General features: G+C 39.0%; 1 protein-coding gene across 1 annotated transcript in view; it reads left to right on the forward strand.

The window, feature by feature from the left end:
- Positions 1-5,880: 5,880 nt before the first annotated feature.
- CFAP58 (cilia and flagella associated protein 58) overlaps positions 5,881-23,719 on the forward strand; it is a gene marked incomplete at both ends in the record, with an annotated part of 52,100 nt that continues 34,261 nt past the window's right edge. Inside the window, 9 exons of the mRNA XM_083867013.1 lie at positions 5,881-5,889; positions 7,232-7,513; positions 12,497-12,633; positions 14,393-14,549; positions 16,559-16,753; positions 18,887-19,024; positions 21,122-21,281; positions 21,482-21,564; positions 22,701-22,892. Of these exons, the coding sequence (XP_083723139.1) occupies positions 5,881-5,889; positions 7,232-7,513; positions 12,497-12,633; positions 14,393-14,549; positions 16,559-16,753; positions 18,887-19,024; positions 21,122-21,281; positions 21,482-21,564; positions 22,701-22,892 (1,353 nt within the window). The remainder of the gene's footprint in view (positions 5,890-7,231; positions 7,514-12,496; positions 12,634-14,392; positions 14,550-16,558; positions 16,754-18,886; positions 19,025-21,121; positions 21,282-21,481; positions 21,565-22,700; positions 22,893-23,719) is intronic.

The raw sequence follows: 23,719 nt of genomic DNA on the forward strand, positions 1-23,719 counted from the left end.
TAAGAGTCAAATTTTTGTTGCCTTTCTCAGCTGCTTTCAGGTATGTTAGATGATCGAAAACTTAATCTTTCCACTAGTATTTCTAATTCATTACAAAACCATCAAGAGTTCCTTAAACAATTAGAAATGGTAAATAAAAATGAAAGGATACTGGAGACAACTTCCATGCCGGATTACACAGAGGGATTACATTAACACTTCACACAGAGAAAGCAGGAGTGATAATCATGCACTTGTCAGGCCTTGCTGGGGCCCACCCTTATGTAAGGCTGAAGGAGACTGCAGCAGGACAGTGCTTTAGTAGGCATAGCAGGAGCAGATCAAGGGGAGAAGGGAGTGGGGGATTCCCACCCATGGACATTTTACACCTCCTGGATATCATGCAAGGACATGTGCAGGGAAATGGGATTACCTCACAGCTGTGTCCTCCTCTACCCCTATATCTGACCTTATAAACATCTTAAATATCTGTGATTTCTCTACTCTTCTCTAGGTATTAAGATTTTTTTCTAATTCTAATCTAATTAATTTTTTTTTCTTCCTTCCAGACTGTCAAATAGTGAAAGATGCCTGACAAATTTTTCATCTAGGGAAAGACTTGGTGGCTCAGCATTAAAAGGCTGAAGAATAAAATGTGAGTAGAACAGGAATATTATATTATGGCCTGGATTCTGCTGCTGGAACCAAAAGGCTGTTGGAAAGCTAATGAACCTTGAGGACTCTATACATATTTGAAACTCATTTTTAAATAGACCCAAATGTTCCTTATTGGGAGGATAGCCATGGGTCAGAACTGGTAAGCAAGTAATGGAAATCATTGATTGAAGAAACCTAAGAGCTCTGCAGGGCCAAGTACATTTATGTTACCTTGTAGGCTTTCTTTTATAGCCTCCCCAGTGATTAATGATGCTGGGCAACCAGGATGGGAGAGGTTACTTCTATCAGACCATTCCTTCACATATATAGGAAGAAAAGGCCCCCATCTCACTCTGTAAGGCTGAAGACCAGACTCGTAGCATAAACCATAACACTAGTGATGATAAGAGCCCACAGTGGGCAGTGATTGTGATGGGGATCTGTAGAGCATTGCTTTCATCCAGCAGTCTTGGAGAATTCTTGTGTTTAGCTTCGAGGAGGGTAGAAAAGAGGAATTTTATAACAAGCATGGCATGCTATAGTAATCCCAGTTGCAGAACTGGAAGGAAAAACTGGGATGAAAAACTGGCCTGCAGTTTCAAACCATACAGGGTAATAGCAAGTTCAACTTAAGTTTCAGGATTACTGAATTAATTTTAGTTACTTTCTGTAACTCTCATCTATTTTTTTTTAATGTGGAGCATGTAATTGTACATTATACACAGACCACTTGTCAGCTTTAGCTTCTCAGATCTAACCACAAGGTCTTTATTTGGGTGTTCCTATTAATTGAAACATTGCTCTGATTTAACTTCTTATCAAAATGGTTATGTTTCCTCTCTTGAGGTCGTTAGCTCAAATCTAGTGCCAAACATGATCAAAGGTTACTGTTATTTGAGATCTGTTGCATCATCTTTATGAACAAAGTAGAAAGTCTCGATTCCGTTTAAACTGAACAACCGTTCTTGTTATAAAACCATCATTACATTTGAAAGTAACAGGTGGAGAGGACATTAAAAAAGAATATAGTAAAAATATCAGTTAGATAATTAAGTAATTGTGAACCATATAGCATTACCTTGTCACTGGAGAAAAAGGACCATTTTCAGTAAACTTCTGTTCCTTTTAATATTTCAAGACTGATGTAACTCTGAGAAGGCAAGTTCTGGTTTGTAGGGTATGTCCCAGGATATCAGCCCACTGACAGTGCCTGCAGCATCTCTGCTCTTTGGGGCCATGAGGCTCTGCTGGATTTCCATACTGCTGGGCAAATTACAAGACTTGCAGTTAGGTTAAGTAATATTTATCTAACAATGTACATATGTCAAACCATACTTTAATATTAGAAAATCGGTTGATAAATTTTGCTTTCCTTAGTGGTAATTTTCCATTGATGATGCTATCCGAGTAAACGGGGCAAAAATGCAGACTCTCACTGCGGAGCCCGCGTTGGCCCCCCCATCGCACCCGCGGGTACCCGGGGATGTCTGTGAGCCGTGTGCGCGCCGGGCTCGGGAGCGCGCTGCGGTCAGTTCAGCCCGCACGGCCGCGGTGCGGTGCTGCCGCCTCCCGACAGCCGGGACTGGAGGAAACACTTCACCCCCCGCGCTTTCCTTCATCACCTCATCCTCTCTTTACCTGGGGGCCCAGGGTTCCTTTTACACTTTCCAGAAGACACGCGTTGGCATGGCCCCTGCCCCAAATGCCTTACATACTCCTGGGTCATCTTAGGATGAGATTTTGCTTTATTATTTATTCTCTGCAGCAGCCCATAAATTGTTACATTCAGGAAGTAATGGCTTATCATTTTCATGCCACTGCAGTTTAAAATGTGCCCTAAATTAACTGCACAAAGGCTGTGACCTCAAATAAATCACTGAGCAAACATTTCTTCTCTAGTAACCCTTTCTGCCTGCACAACAACACACCCCGCTGATGCAAAACTCTGTTTTATGCCGCTGGTGAGACGGGTGATTCTGCTTATTTACCATAAAATGCACGTGTCTCTTGAACAAAGACATTCAGGGAAATAAATAACAATATTTTCAATGACCTGAAACTTTCTAGGTCTGGATTGTCCTTGCCTTGAATGGAGATTTATTTGCTTTTATTTAAGGGGTGTTTTTTTTTTTTTTTCTTCTGTAGCCGTTGGAGTTTTTTGTTTTATTAGCAGAAAGGTTTTTGCAGAGCTGGGGACATATGCTCATCTTAAAAGGGAGAGTTAAAAAGTGATCCCACTCGAAGAGCTCCACCTTGTCCAGAGGTTTTCTTATGACATGAGTGCATCATTTATAGCCATGACAGTCACGGCACCAGTGCAGGAGGGCAGATGTGGTTATTTATACTCCACTGATGAATCTCAAGCACAGGGAATTTTAAGTGGCTGGTCTTGAGCTCAAGTAAATTCTTGCTAAGGTCATAAACTCAGGTGTCCTCTTGAGTGTCAGTGCAGCTCCTTGTTTATGAAGCTGTTGAGGCATTCTCTTGTTGTTAATATAATTTGTTGCAGAATTAATTCAATGTGAATATTTGAGTCTTTACAGTCACACAGATTTGCATCCTGGTCACACTTATGTGCTATGAGTTGTGATGTTTTAAGGCTTTTAAAAAAATATGCTTTTGCATGAGTTATCATGGATAACTAACACTCACCCCACTATGTCTGCACTGCAGTTAGAGATGCACCACAAGGGCGAACTTGCAGAATTTGGATGAATTTAGCTCAAATGGAAGTTGTCATGAAGACCAGTCTATACAGTCACACACAGTCTCAGAGGACACAGATCATGAGGGGTTTGAAAAACCTAAGAGTAGAATCATAAAATAGGTTGGGTTGGGAGGGGCCTTTAGAATTCTTCTAGTCCAACTCCATGCCCTGAACAGGGACATTTCCAACCAGACCAGGAAGCTCATGGGTCTTAATAAATGGGTATAATTTTTAGACACATTTATGCTGTTACCTTCAAGCACAAACATGAACCTGAAGCCCAAAGGTGACTATCTCCCTTCCACTCCTCTTTTGTTTTTAAAGACATAAGAAACAGCATAAAAATATCAAAGTTGTATATTTGAGATGTAAATTGGTGGGCTTGTTTTTGTTCATCATATAATATTATTTTTTAAAATTCTGAGCATGTCCCCTTCCTCTGGCAGTATTTTGCTCACAAAATTAAAAGCATACCATTTCATATTTCATTACATGTGCAGTTGTTTTATGTTAAAGGTCTAGAAGTTTGGTCCTCTTGAGAACCGAAATCCTAGAATCAAGGAATTTATCATAATCATCTTCCTTGTAATTTTATTATGTAAGAAACATCAGTACAAAAGAAAAACAGGAAAAAGAGGAGTACAAAACTTAGAAAAGGAGCTTTATTGATTTTTTTTATTAGAAGCGTGCATTGAAATGATTGAATGTTTCAGTGTATAGGACATTTTGTAAATTGCCATGCATAAAAAGAATACATTATAAAATATGTATTATTCTCTAGTTATGATGGTAAAATCAGACCATTTGAAAGCATCCATTTGAAACTGCCTATTTTGCCACGTAATCAGTAAAATGAAGTGCTACAATTCAGGCTTCATTAAACCAGCAAGACAAAAAGTTTTCCATCATCATTATTTGTTTCAAGTGGTACTTTAAGGTCCTAACCAACATCTATGCTGCTAGGAAGTGTATACATCATACAGTACATTCCCTGCCCTAAAAGGCTATCAGATGGAACAATTTGTGTGCTTAGAGAGATAAACCCCACCATTTCAGGGGTTAGCTGGGAGTGAACATCAGTGGCTGATCCTTGAGCACAGCTCTGAAGTGGAGCTGATGTCCTGCCTCCCCTTCTCCTGCACCATGGATTGTGCCAACCCATCTACGTGCACAGAAGGCTACTGTGAGTAGTTGGGTATGATGATATGGCAGAAGTCAGGCTCCAAATGCCATTTGGCATGTAGTGACAGGACAAGGGAAAATGGCCTTAAGCTGAAAGAGGGTAAGTTTAGATCAGATGTTGGGAAGGAATTCTTTACTGTGAGGGTGATGAGGCACTGGCACAGGTTGTCCAGAGAAGTTGTGGATGTCCCATTCCTGGAAGTGTTCCAGCCCAGGCTGGAGGGAGCTCTGAGCAACCTGGGATGGTGGAAGGTGTCCCTGCTCATGGCAATGGGGTTGGAATGAGTTGACCTTTAAGGTCCCTTCCTACCCAATGTATTCTGTGGTTCTACAATTTGTGCCCCAAAGTTCACAAACCCTGTTTAGTGCCTTCCACAAGCCCTGAGTGGACTCAGTACAAGAAAGACAAGGAGCTACTGGAAAGGTCCAGTGGAGGCCATGAAGATGATGATGGGTCTGGAGCATCTCTTGTATGATGAGGGACTGCAGGAGCTCGGCTTGTTCAGTCTGAGAGAGCAGAGAAGACTGAGAGGGATCTCATTTATGCATATAAATGTCTCAAAGGCAGGTGCCAAGCTCTTTGCAGTGGTGTCCAGTGACAGGATGAGGAGCAATGGCCATAAACTAAACCACAAGAAGTTCCACCTCAACATGAGGAAGAAATTCTTTCCATAGAGGGTGGCAAAGCACTGGAACAGGCTGCCCAGGGAGGTCCGGAGTTCTCCCTCTGTGGAAACATTCAAAACCCACCTGGAGACATTCCCGTGTCACCTGTTCCAGGTGCCCCTGCCTTGGCAGGCCGGCTGGACGGGATGATCCCCAACAATTCTGTGGCTGAGCCGGCCCGCCCTGCCGGCCGCGCTGAGCTGCTCTGCTCAGGGAGTCTTTTGGGTCAGAGGGGAAACATTCCTCGGTGTCCTTGGTTAAAATCCCCGCGGCCGAACTGCAGCAGCACGATGGACACGCAGTTTTTGGAGAACAAGTGACCTTTCAGCAGCGGGGTAACCGGGGCCAGCAATGTACAGGCCGCTGGGCTGAGGGGGCGCGGGCCCGGCGCGGCCCCGCCTGCGGCCGCCGTTGCTACGATACCGCAGCGGCCTCGGCAGCGCCGCGGGCCCGGGCCGCCCCCGCCACCGCCCGGCACCGCCACCGCCCTGCCCCTGTCCCCGCCACCGCCCCGGCACCGCCACCGCCCCGGCACCGCCACCGCCCTGCCCCTGCCCCCAGCACCGGCACCGGCACCGCCCCCGGCACCGTCACCGCCCCTGCCCCTGCCCCTGCACCTCCACCGCCCCCGGCGCCGGCACTGACACCGACCCTCTGCACCGAGCCCGCCACCTCCACCCGACGGCAGCATGGCTGAGGTAACCTGTAACCTGTCCCTCCCTTCCCTTCCTGTCCCCTGGACAGCACCAAGGCTACGCCTCAGGATAAGCCCAACAACATCAGCTGTGTATCCTCTGTAGCCATACGCCGTGTTTGTGTCACCTGTGTGAGCAGGGCTCACTTACGTTCTCTGTTCAAGGCAGAAAGGGCCAAGCTACTTGTACCCAGGGTAGCAACTCTTAAATTTTTGGAGCAGCTGCTACATATAAGATCGTGGGTGTGATCCATGCCCTGCCTCCCCCCTCGTCTTTTAACTCTATTTACAATCACAAACACGATCAAGAGAGACGTACCTGAAGGGAGTCTACAAGAGGGATGGAGAGGGACTTCTCACAAGGGCATGTCGTGGGGACAGGACAGGATAGAGGGGAGCAGATTCAAACTGAGAGTTTAGACATTAGGAGAAAATTCTTTACTATGAGGATGGTGAGGAACTGGCACGGGTTTCCTAGAGAAGTTGGAGATGTCCCATCCCTGGAAGTGTTCAAGGCCAGGGTGGATGGAGCTCTGAGCAGTATGGTCTTGTGGAAGATCCATGGCAGGGAGTTGGAATTAAATGATCTTTAAGGCCCCTTCCAACCCAAACTGTTTTGTGATCTGTGGTTTGGAGAGGAGGATGAAATGAGAAGAAAGCTGTGAGTCCCAGAGCAGGTTTGAAGGAGGGCTGCACTGAGTTTCAGCTCACAGCTCGGATTGTTCTCTGATGCTGGCTGGAGTGTGGGCTGCAGTGTTAAAGTTGCCCTTGAGGTTTTCCTGCTGACAGGAGAGCTGCTTCCCTATCCTTGTGAGACCACCTCAGAGGTGCATTTGTAGGATTTGGCATCAGAACACACCTAGATGAAAAATGTCTTCAGTGTAAGGTTTAAGAGCTCCATTTCCCACAGAGGGAGGACTGGATTGTGTTGGCATTACTGGAGCTTTGAGACATGCAAGTCTCTGGCACTGTCTGGATAGAAATCATAAACTAATCAGACTTTAGAGGGTAGAGAACTGAGCAGAATTAGGACTAAAATACTGGGCTTCCTCGGTAGTTGATGCATTATTCAAACGCTATCACAATGATGGTATTTTATAGACTTACTTTTAAAGTAGTTGTGGGACTCAATTACAAGAACTCTGGCAGGTAAAGTACAAATTATTTCAGTAAAATGTGTTTGAAAAATAGCCTACAACATGCATATTATATGCTAGCAAAAGAACTGTTATTACTGAAAATTTTGTCATGATTTCTTAGTTATACACTCCATATATTACTTTTTTGTATTCTGGGGTCATAACTGAGATGTCAAATTCTTCCTGTGTGTTGATTATTTTACTCAGGAAAATCCTGACAAACCATATCTGGATGAAAGTGCCTTTGAAGCACTGGAAAAAGACTCCGAAGAATTCATCAGTCTACTGAGCAGAGATGAAGCTCTGGAAAAATTCCGTGTTGAATATGAGAAGCTCCTTGCTATTATGAAGAAGTCTCGTGAAAATGAACAGCATCTCATGGGGAAATGCAGGAAGCTGAGTGCTGAGCTTGCAGAGAAGTCATCCAAAGTAGCTGTGCTCACCAAACTTACTCATGATGATGAGGAAACTATAGCATCATTGAAATTGGTAAAGTTTTGAATAGAATGAAATGTGATCTGAAATTGTTAATGAAAATCATGGTCATAAGAAAAACACTTGCAAGAACACTTGATTTTATATAGAGCTGGGGGCTAAGCATAGAGCTGGCATCTCCAGTTGTTTAACCTCTGCTTTGCTTTGGTTTGCTCAGCCTGGTGTATTTACAGGTTTCAGTCAAATTCTCTGTTTCTTTGCACTAAATCAACTCCATCAAGTTCTCACTAATGGTTCAAGTACTCACTAATAGTTTTTGTTTAAGCTTTCCCTCTGTAAAATGGCACATTTTCAACTGAATGTACAGTTTTGGATTCATTAATACTTTTGAAGGGCTGCTTGGGTGTTAACTATTGCCAGAACATAAAAGAATCTACTTTTTGTAGAAGTACAGATTTTAGTCCAGGGAAGTGACAACTTATAAATAAATGTTTCACAGTACTTTTGAAAAGGAATCCTATATAGCATTTCAGTGTGATTTCACCAATTTACTCTGATGTGTTGTTTATTATTGTTGGTTTAAACTCTGTCAAATCAAAGTGCTTGGCTCACTAAAAGAAGTTGATGTTTTTAGGCTTACAGTGAATTTTGACTGTCAGAAACCTAAAGCTGCCAAGTGATCATAAGACTGTATGTGGAACTTCTTCATTCTGATGGTTAAAAAACTTAACTTTGTGATACCTAGATAGGGTTTAATTTAGCACTTAGTTAGGAAACCTCCATGCCTTACAATAAAGTATTTTGTTCCAGTAAAATAAAGTCTGTTTAGCAATCCAGAGTAATGTTTGAGCATTACAGAAATAGAAGTTCTTTGAAGTGAAGTTTCTTATCCTTAGAGTTACGAAGAAAATACATTCAGAGTAAATATAAATAGCAGCACTGTCATCCTCTGGCTGCAGCTTGCAAACCCATGGTACTGCCCAAAGCCTCTTGAAGGAGGAGGAGAAGCGTGGAAAATCTTGTTGATTTTCACAGCTGCTAATCGAAACGTGGTAGATGAACATCAGGAACCATAATGATCCTTATAATTTCCTTTTTGCTATTACGTGGCAATACTCTGTGTATGGACAAGGTAGTAGGAGAGGTGATCCTTCAAGATGTTCCCAAACTGAAGAGACACTCTCTTGGTAACATCATCAAACTGAGGAGTAGAAATGTTGGGAAAATAAGAGCCTTTCCAATTTCAGCAGGTAATTTGAAGCTCAAGCGGGCTATGACTGAACCATACTGCCTACTATTGAACCCATTAAGTGATTTTCTAGTGAAAAAGCTGCTTGACAATATGATCCTGCTAGAAATGATGTGCAATGCATAACATGGGACATTTCATTTCTAGTGGTGTGCTGTGAGCCAAGTATTCAGCTGATACGTTTTCAGTTTGGTTATGAGAATTAGTCCTTCTCTTAAAAGTTCAGGAATTATTTGGTTATTGTTTAAAATGTTCATGTCTCATTTGAGGTTTGGCTTGGTAAACCCTTTATATTCCATATTATTCTTTCTGAAGTTCTATTAGAGCTGTAGTGTCTCACTGCAATTTTGTTAACAATCAAAAAAATGTGTTTCCCATGTATCCAAGCTAAGTGTTGAAGGAAGTTCAAGTGCTAAAGTAGCCAAGATGATACTCTTCACTTCTAAATTAAACAAACAATCTGTCCCACAACTTAATTATTTATAAACCATAAAAGAATCCTGATGGGGATATTCCTGTAAAAATGGTATAGTTGCTCCAAATTAAGGCCCTAAATCTTGGTGACTTGATGGGTCATTAGGGTGAGAAATAAAAGTTGCCGAAGAAAAATTTTTCTCCGTGTGAAGCCTGTTTGCAATCAGTAGGGTTTGTTTGGGGCAGGGGTTAAGCACACAGATCAGTGGCTGGTAGGACGTGGGTCAGTGATAATCAATAGCTGTTAACTGTCAGGTGGCAGTTAAAGGATCTGTTTTGTAGTTTTAATAAACTGGACACAACAATCTGCTGTTTACAGTCATATCAAAGGAGCAAAGGGCCAACTTAATCATGAAGGGAATGCAATTCTGTTTTTCATGGCTAGGGACACTGATCCACGAGTCTGCTCTGGAAGAATGCTACAAGAGGAATTTATAGGAGCTTGTACTGCTCTGCTTGAAATGACCAAATTTTCAATTTCCAGGTGTATCAATCCAATATAATAAGAAAGCGTTTCATTAATTCTCAGTTTCTGAGCAATGAAACTGATGTCATCTTTGGGGTATTTAATGAAAGTAAAGTAAAGCAGTCGCTCTTCATAAGTTCTGCTTCACAAGTTCCAGAGTTCAGTACTTCTCCAAAGATTTTTGAATGATTCTAACAGCAAACATTCAGTGTATTTCCTTTAATTATGCGACAGACTGCATGCTACCTATCTTGTACAGTAATTACCCCGTGTTGCTGACACACTGCAATCTTTCACACTGAATAACAATGTGAATATTTCTTGTGTGAAGACTTCCATCGTTAAAATTTTGCTCTTTTTTACTTCTCAAGATAACGGATCTATAGATCTTACGGTAGAAGACACAACCAAAAAGCAACTGCAATAAACCTCAGTTTTGCTGATGCTGAAGTCTGTAGAAAATTCTTATTTAGATTTTCCTTATTAGTGTGGCCATCACCCGTGTCTTCTTACTTTATTGATAAAAACTGGTATTATCAATACAAATTCAATACAAATAGTTTTTACACACCAAAGATAAGGTTCAAAAAGCGTAGCTTAGGGTGACATGAAATCAGTGCTTATCTGAATGGCCTCATTGACTTCAAGAGATCACTTTTGCAAATACTCATCAGAAAAAATACTCTCTGGAGCCACTAAAACCTTTCAGAGGCTGTATTGATTTCATTCCCGAGTTCTATTTCCCAAAACTCAGATCGTAATGATTTAATTCACCAATTTTAATCACAGTCTAATCAGCCAGCAGGAAGCTCTGATTTAAGTAATCAGCTTTCATCTTATTTTCAATTTGCATTTTTCTAGAGAAAGGGTGGTTGCCTCTTACTGGTTGACAAATCTGAAAGATGTTTATTTACAGTTATATTTTATGCTTTTCTGCTAGTTAACGTGATGTCACTGTGTTTTCATGCCATTATTTCAGCCCAACATGCATTTATTTAAATTTCAGAATTAAGTATTTTTGTACAAGTTATTAATGAATAACAAACTTATAATTTACTAGATAATGCTTAATGCTTTATGTGTGATCATTACTGCATTGAATGGAAACTAGAACTCAAAATGTATGACATAAAAATTGATTTTATATATAAAACTGTTTAAAAATGCTTGATACATAAGTGAAAAAGCACATTTTTCAAGGTAAATTTTGAACTAAGTAATTTATTAAGTAATGAAAATACTGTTTGTAGGTAGTGAGTTTAATTAATTGTAATTTTCGGAATTTCTGAGCAAGGAAAGCCCATTGTTTAACTCTTTATTAGAATGTGTGGAAAAAAAGGAAGAGCAAAAATTCCTGTTCCAGATGGTTTCTCAAATTTGGATATGCTGAGCTAGCTGAATAAATAAAATGGAAATGTATTCACTCTGCAGTTTGATGAGGCTACAGATGTTCCATCTTTCAGCAAAATCTGATAGCCTGTTACTTCAGCTAGTTCCATGGGTTGAATTTTTAATTTAGGCAGTAAACAGCTAAATATTATATATATTTGATTTTAAGGGTTCCATAAGTATATTAACAATATACCATAACATAGGTGTCATAATTTACAGTTTAATGTTAAATAGGGTTGGGTTTTCTTTCAGTAACGGAGATGTCAATTACAATAAAGGATTTCTGTAAACAATTTGATATAAATTAATTTTTTTTATTTTCTTCATTGTGGAGGTGCTTTCTAAAGTATTTTTTCCTGCCCCCATTTCATATGATGCAAGGTTGAAAGGGTTATTATAGCCTGATATAATCATGCTTCTGTTTGGCTTTCCTTGGAGAGACCCTAGAGCTAATGTAGAACTGCACAGCCACACTTGGGGTCCAGATCTATACAAGTCCATGAAGTCCAGAGTTCTGCTAGGAGCCAGCTGAGAAAAGAGCATCATGCTGTGATTTGAAGCTCAGGGACTTCTAGTGTAAAAGTAGTATCTTCATTATTTACTGGGGCTTCAAGAACTTTCCTTCCAGTCCAGTCACTTGCTGAATGTATGGGGGGTTTTTTGTTGTTGTGGTGTGGTTTTTTTTTTTTTTTTTTTTTTTTTTTTTTTTTTTTTAATTGTTGTTGTTAGTTGTTTTGTTTTGGTGTGGTTGTTGTTGTTGTTTTTTAATCAGGATCTGATTCAAGGGAGAGAGATGCAGAGGAAGTTAAAAAATGGAGTCAATCCTCCTCCCTTACCCTGTTAGTGGGTATCAAACTCTAGGCTTGTGAGAGGCACACAAATCTTAAATTACTTAAATCTGTCATTTAAGTAATTCCATGTGCTAAAATTTGGCATAAGAATTGTGCCTTCTCTAAATAAGTAGTTAAAATCAAATTACACTAAGTACCCACAGATGAAAATGAGCAAAGAGGCAGAAAAGTTGAGTAACATCTTTTTCTCATCCAAATCAAATTGGATTCTCATTGTCCTAACAGCTAATAGGAATTTTACAGACATGAGCTATTTAAGTAGGTGATACTTTTGTGGACACTTAGTTGTCAATAAATTTTTACTGATATTGGTGGTACACATGTGATGAAAGCCTCACAGAGTGAGATTTGGTAATGTTCAGATCTGTGTGTTAAAGAAAATGTATTAGAGCTTTTCTGGTGTAAATTTGCCCAGCCTGAATGGCTCAAAATGTTTGTTATGCTCTCAGCCAAAACAAAAGATACCACGTGAAGTGAACCTAATAATGAAAATGCACAAAAATCTATTTTGTCAACTAAACGAAATTCAAGGTAATTCATTTCTAATTTGTGGTTATTTTTAAACACAATTTAATTTATGTAATTATTTTCCATTTCATTCCTAGGAGCTTGAAAAGGCCTGGAAAATGGTGGATAAAGTCTATGAACGGGAACAGAAAACTAAGGAAACCATTAGTTCACTGAAAATGGAAATTTCACGCCTAAATAATTTAATGAAGGAAAAAGCTGGACAGGAGTACAAGTAAGTTTTCCTCAGGGAGAGGGAAAGCCTGATCTGATTTTCTATCATTCTCTACCTTGTTTAGCCATGTAGACACAGTAGAAAACAGAGATCTTTTCTGCCTTTTACTTTTCTCATGAATACACAGTTATTTGTCTGTGTGTTTATGCACTGAGCAAGTAGAGAATCAAGCTCTGACTGAGTTCATTCAGTATTGGATTAACTGAGAGATCAAATAAGATGAATACTGTGCACTTTCTCAGTATGTGTCATATTGTTTTATCTGACAAACTCTTCAGAGTACTTTGAGAATAGGATCCTGTCAACATTTTTACATTTCACAGCAGCAAGGTCAAGTAGATAAATCAAGAAAGCAGGACACTCAATTTCTCTTCTGTTCGAACACTAGCTTTGTTATAAGGCTTTAACGCTGTCTATGTACTTGTTTGTATTTTATATTTATACACTTTCAAGATTATGTTTTGTTGTTTTTTTTTTTTTTTTTTTAACCAAACACACATAGAGGGACCTAGTCTGAGATGGAGCCTCTAAGCCACTGCATTGTGCACATAATAATCATCCTCTGGAGCTGCTCAGGAGCCCTTCAGAATCTACTGTTTGGAGCAGCAGGTCCTCAGAGACTGCTTATGCTGTAACATTAAGTTAAACTCAAAGATAAGATTAAGTGTATTGACCATAAATTGGTCTGTGCACTTTCTGCTGAAATTGCTGATGATTTGCCCTCCTGATTGTGCCTTGAAATTTTCACACTGTTTAAGGTATTTATTTATAATAGCATGCAGGATATGTATGGGACATGCTCGTCTCTGCACTCTGTGTATCCAGGCTGCAAAACCAGGAGGTCATCAGTGTGCTCAGACACTTCCCCTCCAAGGAATGTGCCAGCACATAAACCACCCGGGTCCATGAGAAATCCACTCCTTCACCTTTTGTCCCTGAAATGTTCTGGACCTGTTTAACAGCTTTCCTTGGATCTAAAAGCTTGGTCATTCAACCTCCCCCTAGTATGACTCTCCTTAAAGTCTTCTCTTTCTGGCTCCTTTTGGCATTTTCCTGCAAGAACCAGGAGCTGTTACTTTGCCAACACCTCACTCCTGTTTCCAGCTCTGCCCAGAGTCCCTGCTTGACCTGCCAGCTTACAATTTCTTCTTGAAGTTCCCCCTGTATTGCCCTCCAGTTCTGTGTTTAAATACTCTCTCCAGTGACAAGGCCATGAGACTAAGTAACTCTTTTGAAGATTTCAGCCTTGAAAACCCTATAATCTTTTAGAGCAATTAGGCTGCTTTTTAAGTCTGAGCTTGAACCCGTAGCTTGGACTTCCTTTCATATTGTAAATGTGTCAAAAAAGAGAGTCAGCTGGTTTTTTTTAAGATTATGTGACTGTAAGACATAACTTAGTTTGGTGTCCAGTCAGGTAAGGTGCAGAGAGACTGGTTACAACAGTGTCACATTTTTGATCCCTGACTAATTTGGCAGTGGGCATAGAAGAGGGAATTTCTTTTCCCTCTTACCTTTCTGGGAAAGGGAAGGTTTATTCAGACCCATGAGGATGTGATATGACAAGAAAGAGTTTTGACTTGGTTGGTGGTGATCACAGTAGATAAAGCATATATTTCAGTTGACCATCAAACTTAATACAGAGGAGGTTAAAATGAAAAGAAAAAAAACCAAATTCAACTGTTTCTCACTAGTTTTTCTCTGGCATAGAAGGAAGAACAGAAATGGCTTGTGACACTGCTTGACTATTCCTTGCTTCCAGTGTTCAAGATTTGCTAAGATTTCAAGAAGAGGTAACAGAGGAGCGAGACCAACTGTTGTCAGAAGTTGTGCAGTTACGTCAAAGTCTCACTGAAATCACAGAGCAGCAGCAGGAAACAGAGAAGGCAAAAAATGAGGCAGAGCAAGCCGTTTTGCAGGTCTGTACTGATCACAAGGTGGTGATTTTAGGCTTTTTCCTGAGCCTTTCTCCACACTTGCCATTGGTCTCCAGTGACTAGTATGCTACTACCTGTTCTTTTGCACCTTGAACATTTTCAGGAGTCCTCTGAATGGACTCTGCTGTGAATGACTTTTATATTTTTTTGTAGTTCCAGGCTATGTACTTTGCAAAGTGTATTGTCATGTACCAGCTGCTTCCATAGCTTCCCAATACCCAGTGAGGCCAAGGTTGGTTTTTGTGAATTGTAATCATCTTTAATGCTGAAGAAATGGGATGTTTTCTGTACTATAAATCCTTATGCCTTGAGAGACACTTAGAATATAGACCTGGAATGGAGATTCTTGGTCTTTTGCTGTTGGCAGTGGTTGCCATATTATGAGATAACATCATTTTTAAGAATGTATCAAAATCTGACTTAAATAATAAAGTTATTTTCTCTCCTCTTCTTTATGGGGAGCTTTTCCAGGTCCTTACTTTTTTAATGTTTAGGGACCTCCTACTTTCTTCTTTACACTGATTCTGGATTACTGTTTTTGAGCTCAAATTTTTCACCACACATTTTTCTGTAGAGAGCAGTCATACTCCATCTCAGCTTTACATTAAGTTAAGCTTTCTGTTTTTCTGACCATCTGATTAGACAGTTGTTCTTTGTGATCAGTATGTATGGCTTTCTTGAAAGGTATAGAGCAGCTAGAGATAGAGAAGGTTGAGGATCAGTGGAATAGCCACTGAATTGAAAGTAGAAAAAGATGGAAGATGTGATACAGAACTCTGATATATCAAATATATAGGCATAATAATGAGAAATGAAAGAATTAAAGTAGAATATAAATAGGGGCTGGAGCAAGACACCAGGAGAAAGGAAGAGTAGAAAATCACAGTTAAACAAAGAACAGAGAAGAGGTAGAAGAAGCATTTTGCTTTCAGTTTTTTATAAATCACAAATAGGAAAGTAATGATCAGTCTGGGTTTCATGCACAGAAATCGTTTCTATTTCTAAAGCAGATGACTAGGAGTGTACTAGAAGAGAATATAAAATCTTTGTTTTTCTGACAGCATTGTGGGCATGAGAGAAAACAGTCAAAACTTGTTGAATCTTGGCAGCCTTAATCTTCTGATACTCACTTCATCAGCCCTTAAATTTACAGAATTTTTACAGCATTTGTAATCACCTCCCATTCTCCCAGTATGAAATTATTCTCCACTTCAGACTGCTTAAATGACAATGTCTCTTTGAAGATCCTGTTGAAGACCCTGTCAGTTCTGGCAACTTTTCATCTGTGGGCTCAGAGGGGGAGAAATCTTTAAGCAAAGAACATCTTTCAATTGCTGGTCCCTGGCTGAACTGAATATTTCCATATGGATCAGCCCCCTGTGTCTCCTCTCTGCTGATTCTGCTCCATCAAATTTTTGTGGAGGGAGGGAGCAGAAGTCACAAGACAGTCTATTAAATATGAGAAAAAGTTCCTCTTTCAGAGTTCTCACATAGGAACTTTGAGAGTAGAAAGATTGAGGCCAGTTGTGAGAATGAGCACTGGTCTGACACCTCTCTCTTTCCTTTAATATCAGTTTATAAATGTTGCTGCTAGTCAGAGAGAATAATAATAAAAAATCCTTGCAATACAACATCAATCCCCAATTAATTTTAATGCTGCATTGAGAAAGTACCACTTTGCAAGTAACTTAGTAAAGACATTTGTGCCACTGCATCTCCAGAGGAATGCTTTTATGTTTGAACTGTGAATTTTTTTTAATTTTGTCTGGGTGAACTCACTGGTGTTTAACAAATTTTTGTAGTCAATAAATAGGGCCCTCATGCAGAATATTTTATTCGACCATTAGAAAATGTTATTACTTCTAAGAAGACCTGGCATATAGCGGTGGTTGCAGTTGTTTTTAAAATCAAGCATAGTCAGAGAGGTGAGAGGACTTGTCCTGAGTAAAAGGCAGCAGAATTTGAAATTGCTTTGTTCTCTTTTATTATAGCTTCAGGAAGAAATCCAACTGCGTCAAAGCGAGGAATTAAGAGAGATACGAAAGAAGGAGAAAATGGAGACTGAGCTGAAAAATCTTTTGGCTGAAATGGATAACAAGCAAGCTGAGGTCCAGAAGTTACAGCAACAAATAGAGAATTACAAAGAGGAGCAACTGAATATAGAAAATAATCTTAGAGAGCAAAAGGTAGAGTACATGGCACACTGTATTCGTCAGGTCTAAGATTAGACTAAAATGTGTAATTAAGAAGAAAATGGATTTTCCTGAGAGGAGAGGGAGGTAGATTATTTTAAATTACTAAATTTTAATAAATATTTATTTTTATATAAATAGTAATTTACTAATAAATAAGTATGTAAAGCTTGCTGACAGATTTCAGATAGATTTCTCACAGAAATTGGTAGTGGATTGCAATGATATTGTTCATCTTGAAAAATCACAGCAAATGAGAAAGTCTGTGAAGAGCATGAATGATCTATAGGAGCAGGAGACTGCCAGGTTGGACTTCTGCTTATATTGCCAGTTTTGCTATTGATTGTGTCTAGTGGCATTGGTAAAATTATTTTACCTCCATCCCCTTCTTTCTTCTCTTTCACAATGATTTTTATCTGCCTCTTGAGCCTGTGAAAGGGCATGGAACTGTCTTCATAAACCTTTATGATTGATTTTCCTCATTCTGTTTCTAAAAACTTTATCTGTACATGTCCTAACATAGTGTTCTGCAAGTGTGTGAATTTTCAGGTTTTCAGTCCATTTCCCCTGACTTTGAGAAACTCTCGGAGAAGCAATTTCAGTAAATGGCAGGGGAGATCTCATCACTGTAAAGCAATCCTACCTCAAGGGAAACTTCCTTGTGAGTTGTGTATGTCTTGTAAATTTATGACTTTTATGGCTTTTTCTTCCCTTCTGGTCCCTCATTTGAGAAGGTAGAGGTCTGCACCAATTTTTAGTCAACACAAAGTCTTAATAAAATACTCAACATAAAGAGATAGAGAGAAGACTTGATTATTTCTCTGAATATCACTGATTTGATGCAGCTTTGGAGGGCAGCTCCATCATATGCCATGGCAATCACGTTGTATATACAATTCCTGGTTCTGTTCCATTCTTCCTCCTTTTTAAAGTCTCTTTCTGCCTTTCAAAGTGTAGAGTTTAGGGACATTCAATTATCCAAACTGTCCTGGAAACCAAGAGCTCACATAAAGTACTGTGTGTGGGTTAATTAACCAGACTGCTGCATTGTCTTCCTTGCCTGTACTGGCTTGAAGGTGTCTGTAAAGGCCCTGAATGGTCTTTTGCTAGAAGTCTGTCCAGAGCATAGGCTGTCCAACTCTGCAAGGGTCAGGATAGAGTGACACAGCTATTGAAATTTCATCAGGTTATTGTCTCAATTGAATTGTAGTTGTTTGTGATGCCTGCTATACTTTTATTCTTACTGATTCTTATTTTATTAGAAATTTCTAATGAAATGCCTTTTCTTGAATGACATTGAAAATGGTTTGATACAGCTGCTATAAGCTTTATCCCACCCCTAAGACTCAATAAAGGATTGCCTAAAACAGTGTTATCCTGACATTTGCAATATGAAAAAGAGTATTCCTTGTTTTTACACTAGATTCTACTTCCCTTCCATTCATGTTTTTTAAGGGCGCAATATATATTGACTTCATCAGGAGTGAAAAATATGATGGTTGTTCTTTTCTCATTTATATCTGTGATACCTACAAGGAAATTTCCATCAAGCAGAAGATAAATCTGGTAGCTCCAATATTGAAATATATGTTCTGTATAGAAACCACAAAACCACTATTCCAGATGTTTAACTGAAGACAAATGAAAGAGAAAAATGCTTTGTCCTGGTCTCAGCAAACCATGTACCCCGATAAATGTTATCAGCACATTAATGTAGGATGCTTGATCATAAACCAGAGCTAACCTGCCCTCTGCTGATTGAAGTGATTTGAATCACATACTCATTTTCAGTAACTGTATGTAGCAAGCTGTATTATATGATGGTTGCCAAATGCCTAACAAGAAGTAAAATATCCATCTACGACCTGCAATAAAGACCTGCTAAGCTTTCCAGAAAACAGCTGGATGTGTTGTTAATTTAAAATTATGATTTCTCCATGTCATTATGACCATGTATCATATTTAGTAGTATTAGTAGCTTCATCAACAGTGAAGACTGGCTTTTAAGCAGACAAGAATCTGCAGCAGCTTTTATCTCCTGGGTAGGAGGATGGTTCTGTCTTGAGGTGTATGTAGATATGTAATGAGATTTAGAAGAAATAATAGGATTGTTCTTTAATCTAACAGATCTTGAATGAAAAAGCTGGTAATGAACTTGAGCAAATGAAGATGAAATATCAAAAGCTTGCAGAAGAGAGTGAGCAGCAGAGTGCAATGATTGATGAAGTGGTTAAGGACATTGGTCAGAAGACAGCACAACTGAAGGTAAGTTCCAGAAGGTGCATCCTACCAGCTGTATCATTCCAATGACACCTTACCCTTGGGACAGGGATGACTTCAGTTCTTTTCCTGATAGTTCCCCATGGGTAATTTTGGAGGAAACATGAGCAGTTTTTAGGAACAGATTAGGCTGATGCCATTATTTCTATGGCAGTACCCTGGTCATGGTGTCTCCAACCCTGTCATCTGACCAAGTAGCACCTGTTCTCCTGGAGGAGTTTCGTAAAACACATGAACCAAAATGCTCGACACACTCTTTTCGTAAAGGATAAAGACTCCAAACATGGAGTCACTTTTCAATCCTGAGGTCTTCAAATAAGAGCAATGACTTTCTCATAATGATTAACAAAATTTTAATTTTGCCAAAATTAATTGAAAAATGTTAATAAATTATAACAATGGTGTCCTGGATATTTTCCACTGAAGGGAATTGCTTTCAACACTAAAATTTCTTCTCCCTCAGTATTCGCTGAGAAAGTTAAATATAAGTAACCAAGATGATGTTTACTTTCAGATCTAAATGGTTTTGTTGCCTGACTTCACATTACTTAACAGTCATTTTATACAACTCAGAAGCAGATGAGTTTCAGTTGAGGAAGAATTAAAGGATTCCTGCCTATTATTTTTAGGGTACTTTGAGAGCACTTGACAATGGGTAATGTATAGATGTTGGATGCTATCATGCTATTTACCATATCTTGCATTTTGTGACACCATTGGGGTTAAAACACTAAACATTAGAAAATTCAGCTAGAAAATAAATATCTTCTTGAATTTTATTGAGTATAACTAATTCACCTAAATAAAAAACTTGTTTGCCAACAGAGACTGTTAGTCTGATAGAAACTAACCCCTGACAGATTAAAAGGTCAGTTCACAATTAATACAACGTAGGTGATTCTGATTTGGATCCTTAATGGAGGAAGATAGGAGCTTTCTTTCTGTTGTATTTTATTAGGCAAACCAAAGGATTTTTTAAAACTTATTTTTAAAACAAATTACTGTCTTTTCCAGGTTATCCAGTTTTATCATTACCAATACCATTGTTATTTAAAACTTTACAAATATGACTTACATCTGGGACTTTAGAGTGTCAGAGGATTTTGATTCTACAATCTTATCCTGATTTCAGGAAAAGTTGATGGAACTTTTAGAGTCATACACATGAACTTCTGGGAACAAAAAAAAAAAGAAGATACTGCCCAGTTAGTAGTTAAGCCAGCTTCTAAAGCTTAAGAGCCCTAGCCATGATCTGGGGTGCAGTTTTTGTAAGGATTGTGCCAGAAATACCATCCTGCAGTGTGCTGAGTGCTAGGCAATGTGAATTGTCAAAGTACTCTTAAACCTCTTGAAGGTTATTGTCAATAAGAACTGAGGAGATGCCCATTCTCCCAGAGGATGCTTCATAGCAGGATTCCCCATCTCACAGTAAGTATCTGAGGCTATAAGTGGAACGCTGTAGTCTGTGATGGCTGTAAAACCTAACAGTGGTACTGAATTATACAAAGTTACACTTATTTCTTAAAAGAAAAAAGACTGTTGTGATTATTGATTATGTTTTCCAGTAACCAGTTATGCAGTATTTTGGTTGATTATTTTTCCCTCTATTGTATAGCAAGTGAGACGGACTCCAGATTTTGCTTTTTCTTTAAAGCCATAGGTTATAAAAGAGGTGGGGATAATACATACCTGCTGCTTAGGGACATGCAATCAGACCACACTACAGTTATCTTTCTCATCACAGTCACTGCCTAATACTTCTAATGAAAATAGAACTGCCTGTTTTTAATCTGCTGAACTAATTGGGTAGTGCTGTGTAAAGTTTGCAGCTGGAGGTTCTTTATTGATCATCTTCCACATTAAAGTGTAAGATTTGATTATCATTTTCCTTTTCCAAGCTGGCTTTGTTTAAATTATTTTAAGTATTGTTCTATTAGCTATTTATCTTTCTGCAGATGACCCACAGCACTTATATCTTTTCTTCCTGAGCTTCATGGAGTAAGTGTACACCAAACAAAAAATCATTTTCTTCTTTCTTTCCATGGATGCTTTCTCTCCCCCTTCCCTGTTGCTATTCTGTAGGAGGTAGAGGATGAAGCGGCTCAGATGCGCCTTGAAATTTCAAAGCTGAGCAAAGTAAGAGATGTTCTCCAGAATAAACTACGTACTGCAGAGGAACAAAAAGTTGATGCAGAACATGAAAAAAGCATGCTAAAAAATCAAATAATCAGACTGGAGAAAGGTGGGTCCCTCAGAGATAGGTGGATCTGTTTTCTGAGCATTAACATCAGCCAATATGTAGGGTTGTGAAACCTGTTCACAACTGCTTGAACTGACCATGTAATGTCAAGGCTTTAAAAAAAGTCCACTAAATAGTTTCTGCATTTTTAACAGCTGTACAATTTGAAGCCAGAATGCATTTTCTTTCCTCTTTTTCTCTAGAGTTAGAGACAGCCAAAAAGCAGGCAGAGACTGACAAGAGAACCATAGATGGGCTTGTGAGGGAGAGGGATATGCTAAACCAGGTGAGTCTGCATTGGTCATATTGATAAGCCTCACAGTTTGAGAATGAAATGCTTGCAACTTAAACATTCAGAGCAACACAGAAATGTAGAATTCATAATGTTAGGTTAAAACCTTCAGATTTCCTTAAGGAGATGTAAAAACTACTTCTTTTCTGTGCAGTGAAATATTGTTAGTATCCATCAACAGAAGATTTCCAAGTTTTAACATATAAACCGTCAGGGAGTTCAAATTGCAAACTCATTATTTGATATCCGAAGAGTTTGTTACATCTGTGCTTTTACACTCTGTATCTTATGAAGTTTAGTATTAATCTAGGCAAACTAAGTGTTTGCTAATAAAAGAACAACCAGAGTGTTGATACACTGTGTTGCAGCTTGGCAGGCCGTTTGGGTAGTAATCCTCACTTTTAGATCTATTTTTCATACTGATTGTTTCCCATCAGCCCAAGGTTCTTGTACTGCAGTATAGCATCTCATGTTTATGGGCAGTCCTCAAGTGTTATCTACTAAATTCAATGCTAAGAGATGATTTCTGACATGCTTTGTTTGGTGTAGATTCACTGTCCTGTGTCTTGAATCTAGCAAAGGCTCTGATTTGACAGGTAACAAATATTTGTTTTGTACAGGGAAAGAAATTTTAAAGTGGGACCAGGAGGCTGATTTTGTAAAGATGTTATGTTGATGTTTTCTGTTTAATCTTTATGCAAAATTTTAAAGTAAGCTTGGTTAATTTCAAGCTTGAACTTTCTATTTAAAACATGAGAAAAAAAGTGTATTTGGCTTTATTGTTAATGTTACTGCCAATTGGCATGCTTTACAATCCAAATGCCTTAAAGCCGGTAAGGATTTTCCAGTCATTAGTTATATCCACTTGTAAACAATCCTGTCAATTTTATTTTGTAATGCAGACACTTGTGTTTCAACTTCAAATCAGAAAAACCTCTATTTAGCAGCTGTGCTAGAGATTTCATTTTTTTAAATCATATTTGGGGTTCAAGTATTTCAAGTGAACAAATTAGACAAGGAAAAATGACACTGAAAAGTCCATAATCCACTTTTACAATGGCTTGTTTTTGTCATAGGGGTAACAGTGTTGCCTTTTCGGCTCAAGACTCATTATTTTTTGTTCCCTATAGAACTTGATCAAGGCTACAAATGCTACTCAGAAACAGATAGATTTGGTGAAGCTCCATGAACAGTCAAAACAGAACTTGGAATCAGAAATCCATAATTATAAGATAGAAGCTCAGAAACAAAGGAAGATCATTTACCAATTGGAGAAGGAGAGAGAGGGTTTCATCAAGGAAACGAGTGAGCTCAAAGAGAAGGTAGGAACAGCTCTTTGTGCAAAGGGTTCTTTCCTGTCTTACTCTCAGAACTGTGGACATGATGCATTAATTTTCTAACATGCCAGTGGAAGAAAGCTTGGATTTGTGGTCTTCATACAGTGTACAAATATTTCTTGTTGTCAATGCGTGTTGCCTGCTACTTCTTCAGCTCTCTCTAGGAAAACCTTATCAATGGGAGAGAGGCTTATTAATTCTGTGAGAGACTTGGAGTCCAGCCATGTATTGCTCTTATTCAGCAATCATTTGGGAAACGAAGCAAGGGCTGGAGTTCAAACCAAGGCCCTTGACTTCTTGCACATGAGTCCCACATTTGAAACTCTTAAATGCAGTTGGAAGTTATACTTTGATTGTCCTGTCTTATCTGCAAAGGACCTTGTCTTGCATATGACCACTGTCCTAAAATCAAGGCCAATGAGAGGTAACAATGCTCAGCATCTTAGTAAGGTACTTCACATCTTGAGGGCTTACTCCAGTATATGAAAACATCTCAGCATGTTCAGGATAGACTGCAAAACAGATTTTCCAGGGGCAGTTGCAGAGGAATACTGCATAAAATTTGTGTTGTCTTCTGCCCATTATTATGTAAAATTTTATTCCTGTTGGAGTAAAATCAGGCACGTGTTCTTAACATGTTCCATTAATTGTTGAGTGTCACATTGGAGAGCCCTCCAAGGAGCTCAATGATTTACTGGGATTAGCTTTCAAGCAGTTTCAACTCAGAAGTTATTTGCTATCTTTTCACAGTAAAATTATCCTTCCAACTTCACGTGACCAGGGGGTTTTAAATCATTTTGGAATGGTATATG

Source organism: Zosterops lateralis, assembly GCF_965231275.1.
Source record: "Zosterops lateralis genome assembly, chromosome: 8".
NCBI classification, from domain to species: domain Eukaryota; kingdom Metazoa; phylum Chordata; class Aves; order Passeriformes; family Zosteropidae; genus Zosterops; species Zosterops lateralis.